The sequence below is a fragment of the Pinus tabuliformis genome, chromosome 7 (assembly GCF_031772625.1).
Source record: "Pinus tabuliformis cultivar Carrire ecotype Pingquan chromosome 7, CPIR1, whole genome shotgun sequence".
In the NCBI taxonomy this organism is placed as follows: Eukaryota; Viridiplantae; Streptophyta; class Pinopsida; order Pinales; family Pinaceae; genus Pinus; species Pinus tabuliformis.
Window position 1 is genome coordinate 813,893,485 of NC_142293.1, and position 6,433 is coordinate 813,899,917.

Genomic DNA, 6,433 nt, shown 5'->3' on the forward strand with positions numbered 1-6,433 from the left:
ATCCATTTATGAAAATTAATTTAACTCAGTTTAAAAATTTGTTGGTTACTGGACGGAGGGACAGATTGCAGATCCGAATGGATGGGATGGGTCCACTCAGTCCTTAGGCGTGCAGGCATTTAGAATTAGAACTACGGTACATTCCAGAAAACGGCCCCACGCGGAAGGGCTTTCCCCCATTGAATTGAGTTACCAACTTGGTCTTCCACACAGGCGAAGAGTGCCACGCTGTCTTACAATCATTGTGTGTGAGTAGCCCCATACCTGTCAGTATTATTCAATCATTCACTGTGCCTGCCTGTCTATGTGTCCCTGTTGACGTCTGGGTTGTCAGATGGTCCATCCATGGCATTCAATCTTCATGGTTTCATTTCATAGCCGTCGCTTTTCGTATGTTTACTCCTTTCCTTTCCTTCCTCCACAATCTAGATGCGATTGCATGACATACGCCCATGTTTTCCACAAAGGCAACTCAACGATCGTCGTACAATTGCATTAGACCATTCAATGTCTGCCTGCCTGGCTACAGCTGTAATCCTTAGTTGCTCATGTTTCCTTCTCTCCCTCGTTTCTATACGCTGCCCACCGGCGTTTCCAGTCTATATAAATCATCACTCCCTAACCAATATATCGTCCACAGCGATTTCATCCCCCTGGATGTTTGAGTGATTTTACTCATTCGTTTCACTACTCTTTCTTTGCACACGTCCGTCTCCTGCTGTTCTATTCCTTTCCTTTCCTTTCATTGCCTCCCTGCAATAATCTGCTCTTGGATCTCAAATTCAAGCTCCTCTATTTCTATCAATCCATAATTATGGGCATGGGCACGCCCCTCCTCTTTCTTTTTTTATTAATAACCTCATCGAGTCTTCTTGTAACTGTTTCTGCAAATTTCTACAACGACGTAGACATCACATGGGGCGATGGTCGTGGTAAAATGTTTGACAATGGGCAACAATTGCAGCTTACTCTGGATCGCACTTCAGGTAATATTGCATTAATTTTGTTTCAATGGTATGATGATCTGTTCTTCATCCACTGTTATTATACTACATGTACACATATTAGTCCTACCCTTCTTCCTTTACTTGATATCAGGTTCTGGGTTTCAATCGAAGAATGAGTATCTGTTTGCTGAAATTGATATGCAAATCAAGTTGGTACCTGGCAACTCTGCCGGCACAGTTACTACCTATTATGTATGTATTATGTTATTCTACCCTGCCCTGCCCTGCCCTGCCCTGCCCTGCCCTATCTTATTCCGAATGCACAAATATATAGCTATATCTTGTGCTATGCCTATGCTAACAATATGTTTCTGTTATGACCACCCATTGCAGCTGTCGTCTCAAGGTTCCAAGCACGACGAAATAGACTATGAATTTCTAGGAAACCTGTCTGGAGATCCCTATATTATGCACACTAATATATTCGCTCAAGGCCTTGGCAATCGTGAACAGCAATTCTACTTGTGGTTCGACCCAACCCTCGATTTTCACACTTACTCAGTGCTCTGGACACCAAATCAAATTACGTATGTATCCTAATTACTCATTCGTCTCTTCAATATTAATACGATAGTCTCTCAAAATAACAAAAATACATGTTTGTTATTCAGATTTTCTGTGGACGGGATTCCTGTTCGTGTGTTTAAAAACAGGGAGACAGAGTTGGGTAAAATAGATAGCAATTATCATTATCCTAAGAGCCAAGCAATGAGGATATATTCCAGCCTTTGGAACGCAGATGATTGGGCAACCAGAGGTGGCCTGGTCAAGACAGACTGGACTAAAGCCCCCTTTGTCGCATCCTTCAGCAACTTCAGTGCCGCTACTTCTTCTTCTAACTTCGCTGGAGAGGAGGCTTTGGACCCGAACGAAGAGCAGAAGCTTCAGTGGGTGCGAAAGAACTATATGGTCTACGATTACTGTGCAGACATAAAAAGGTTCCCCCAGGGACTACCTGCAGAATGCAAATGAGCACTCTTGACTCAACTCTGTCGTCTGATTGATGTATTTTAGATGCCTTGTTCTTTGAACCATTCTTTTCTTTATTGTATTCCGTTCTCTGACATTCATTCTGTCACTGTTTTACAGTGCATACATTTCTGCCTTCAAAATCTGTAATAATCAAGCGGATTGATTTTTTTTATTTTTTATAATATCAATGTTTATAGGCCCATGGTAATTGAAAATTGATTCACGTGATTAATCCATCATATCGAGTTCTAAAACCATTGATCGAGTTCGTATGTCTCAGTCCTTTCCCCGGAAGTTTCTAATGAATATTCCTCATCAACTGTGTATCCGTGAAAACTAAATACCAAAGGAATTTTGATAATCCAAAACAAAGACCAATACCTCTTCCCGGGTCTTCTCATATTCGCAATATGGAGCTTCCATTCCCACCCACTGACTCTACCACATATGACGGTGTCCAAAATCTGGCTGCGTCTTGAGCCAGCAATATGTTTGTATTTGAGGGTCACCACGACTCTGACCCTCTCTAAATTTTCAATCTTTATCTCACTTTATGGGATTTTTTTGAAGATTTGGGTGACGGAATCTGGCGGAAAAAATTGAGGTTAAATCTTCATTTGTTGCAGTTAAAATGGTTAGATTCAGCACCCTCGAAAATCCCTGCCACGTTTTCATTGTGCAAAAACTAGCTATCAAACTTAAGATTCCAATAAATTCCTGCCAAATTTTAACCAAAAAAACCTGCCAAAAAAACTTTCACAAAGTGACGTGTGCCTGGATACTGTCATGATACTTGTTCCGAGAACATACCCTTTCAGCGCGGTACTTCTGTCCAAACTTTTAAACCACTTATATTGGAATAACCTTTTCAGTGCGGTACTTCTGTCCAAACTTTTAAACGAAGCGTCCACTAAACAAAAAAATATACTCCGTAATATCACCGTATATCATATTAATGCTTAATATAATATTAAAAATCAGGATTAATATTATGAAAATAATATCAGCACATTTATATTAATTTAATTAATTTAATAATAATAATAATAAATTAATATTAAAAATATATAATTAATATAAAGAATAAATTTATAATATATAATAACTATTTTATAATAAAATAAAAATGTTTTCTTTATTAATATTATTAATATAAATATTTATTTTATTTTATTATATAAATAATAATTATATTTAGCATAAAAATTATATGAATGATAGTTGTATTTAAAAAATAATAATATATAATAATAAATTAATATAACTCAATAATAATAATAAAGTAAATTAATCATAATAATATAGTGTTAATTATTATAAATTAATAATATAATGTTAATTAATGATAAAATAATAATAATATATTCATATTAAATATTTATATGTTATGGGTCTATGTCAATTACATTTAATTAATTAAATGTGGTTAATGTAGTTGTGTATATGATTGATATAAGTATATGAACCACATTTATTAATATGGTTGTGTTAGTAATAACTCAAATCATTAAGTTGAAAATCATATTTAATGTGACAAAATACAATAATTAGTTAATTATAAGTTAAATAATTATAATTATAATTACTTATAACTTTATTGTAATTATAATCCATTTTTGTTATTAATTATAATTATAAATATAATTAATTTTTCTTATTATAATTCTAATTATATGTTCTTGTTATTATTTTATTAATAAATTTAATTATAATTATATTGTGTGCAATTTCAGTGGTAGATAATTGAATTTCAATTTTATTTAAATTTATTATTAACTTTTGAGAATCTATTCTTGTTATTTTTTCAAATTAATTAAAAAATTAAATTAAACTTACATTTACAATTTTAACAAAAACTTCTTCAAATACCACTTTTACTACTGCACTATAACAATAAAATTTACTTATAAAATTTTATGGCATTCACATAAATTTTATCTATTATCAAAACCCAAAGATTGATAGGTTTTTCACATCTCACTTCCACTTCAAAACTTTATTTGAAGGTGAAATATCGATCCCTAAATTTCATTCTGAAGAGTTTTATATATGTCAAATTTCATTTATTAATGTGGCTTACATACCAAATGTAAAATGTCACTGCTGGGAAATGCTCACATGAAATGATTTTGTTAGAACTTTATAGCACTAGAATGCTAAAAACCAGTGAGAATTCCGTACTTGGTGGAGCAATATAATTCATAGAATTCTTGTCCCAAAATCCATAAAATTTTGTTAACTTCAAAATTCTACCAATTTTACTTCTCCTCGAAATTCGATTAATTTTACAATTCCTAAAAATGTTTTGAAATTCTAATTCATAGAATTCATCTTTCGAAATTAGCTTTCGTGGTTTATAAACATTTTCCATTGATGTAAATATGAATAAATACCCACAACGCACCGTGTTTGCTACATTGTGTACAATGCCATGCAAATTTTAGCAGAGGCACTCTCTGGTTGTCAAAGGTTATGATGTTAGATGCCATTGCTAATACAACCTAAAACCATAGGAACTCAAAATCTAAAGAAACTCGATCCATAAAATGTATACATGGTAAATCATATTATCATTTATTATGATCTAAGATGACGGAAGCAAAGGAGTTTGCTGCATAATCTCCATTGTTAGAAATCTGCTATTAGACGTAATGCAGTTTCTAAATCTTAATGTGACCCGATTAAAGCATTAAAGCGTTAAAAGTGTTAAAAGCGTTAAAAGCATTAAAGCATTAAAGCGTTGAATTGGTATATGATGGACGTACCAGATTTAGAGTTAAATAATATAAAAAGGATTGGGTCCTCTCTCCCCCTGCGAAGAGTCGCATTCTTCTCCATCAAGAAGCGCATAAAGAAACAGGGCTAGAAAGAGAAACCAAATTCTGAGAAGAAGAGTAGGAGTCAGAAGAAAGTAGATGTCAGCCATTACATCTTCCGCTGTTAATCAAGGTATGTCATCTCAAACAATAGATCATATTAAGTTTTGTTTGTGAAATATTCGGTATTGATGATCTTTGGGCTGTTAATTTGAATTGTTCATAATTAATCAAGAAAGATTTACATTTGGTATCAGAGCCACCAATCAATAACTGAATATTTCCTATGATTGCAATTGATCTGTTCTCTCATGATGTTAATCAAATCCTGCGCATGCTTCACAACGAAATTAATCAAGATTCGTTTCGCCCATCGTGGGTTAAGATTCGTGATCCGACCGTCGGATATAAAGTTTTCGACTTTTCTTTGTAAAGACTCCGATGTCGATCTTATCCCATTCATTTCTTGTACTCCCCTTCCATTTATGGTCTGCTCTTTTTCCATTCCCGTCGTCCTCAATAGCCTGGTTTTTATAGTTTTCTTCGCCGCTATGTTGGATTTGCAAAGCGTTCCTCAAGTTGTGGGCAGGACGCGGATGAACCTCACAGACAGTCGTGCGATTCCCATGATGATCGCCTTCACTCTCAAATTTGTTCCGGTCCTCAGCTCGCTGGACGTTCATGGCGGCTGCTACCAGAGGAAGAAGAAACTCCTCCTCCCCTCCATTTTCATGGCCAGTGCTAATACTGGTAGAAGAAGTAGAACGTTTCCGGATCCTCATCTCTGTATGTTAAGGCCTCCCCAAAACAATTTCAGAGTTTTTAGGGTCTTTTCGTGCATCATTTACTTACTGGTACAAAATAATTGTTTGGAATATGGGCATAAAAGTAATTGTTTTGTGACTGATTGTTTTGCATAAAGTAAGTGTTATAAATCATTTATGCACATGAGATTTATGATTTTGTTAATCACCAAAGTGGTCAAAATGAGAATAATCATTTAGTGCATAAGTGACATAATGATTATTGATAGAAATTGCCAGTTATAATAATACCAATTAAAACTGGAGTCACTAATGATAGAACCTGAGAGCTTACCCAAAGGAAAGTCTTGTTCTATAACTAGTTGACATGATGAGGTTTAATAGATATTTTGATTAAATAAATATTGATCATCCAAAGATGTCAATTCTATTTAATTGAATATATTTATTACCTACTTATGTTTTGGTATTTAATTATGTTAAGTATAAGATAGTATCTACCCAAAGGAGTGCTATATTATACTATTATGTCTACATCTGAATCGCATTAGTTATGAGCTTATAGTTATTTCATTTTTTTATTTTGCAGGAGTTCCCATGAATACACATGCTTCATCTGTTACATTGTTCACTGGTGTTAATTTTTCTGAATGGAGAGAACAAGTCAATTTCCATTTAGGTGTTCAGGATCTTGACTTGGCACTCCTTGAGGATAAACCTGCTGCTCTTACAAAAGATAGTACTGAGGCAGAAAAATCACACCATAAAGCATGGGAACGCAGTAACAGATTGAGCCTTATGTTTATTAAGATGACTGTTGCTAACAACATCAAGTCAACAATTCCACAAACAGAAAGTGCTAAGGAATATATGC

The 6,433-nt window shown here is 34.2% G+C and overlaps 1 protein-coding gene across 1 annotated transcript; it reads left to right on the forward strand.

The window, feature by feature from the left end:
* Positions 1 to 644: 644 nt before the first annotated feature.
* Positions 645 to 2,179, forward strand: LOC149250073 (xyloglucan endotransglucosylase protein 1-like). The gene is made up of 4 exons (XM_089456385.1): positions 645 to 986; positions 1,099 to 1,199; positions 1,341 to 1,534; positions 1,619 to 2,179. The coding sequence occupies exons 1-4, from the start codon at positions 815 to 817 to the stop codon at positions 1,977 to 1,979; spliced, it is 828 nt and encodes a 275-aa protein (XP_089312511.1). The 5' UTR covers positions 645 to 814; the 3' UTR covers positions 1,980 to 2,179.
* The last annotated feature ends 4,254 nt before the right edge of the window (positions 2,180 to 6,433 follow it).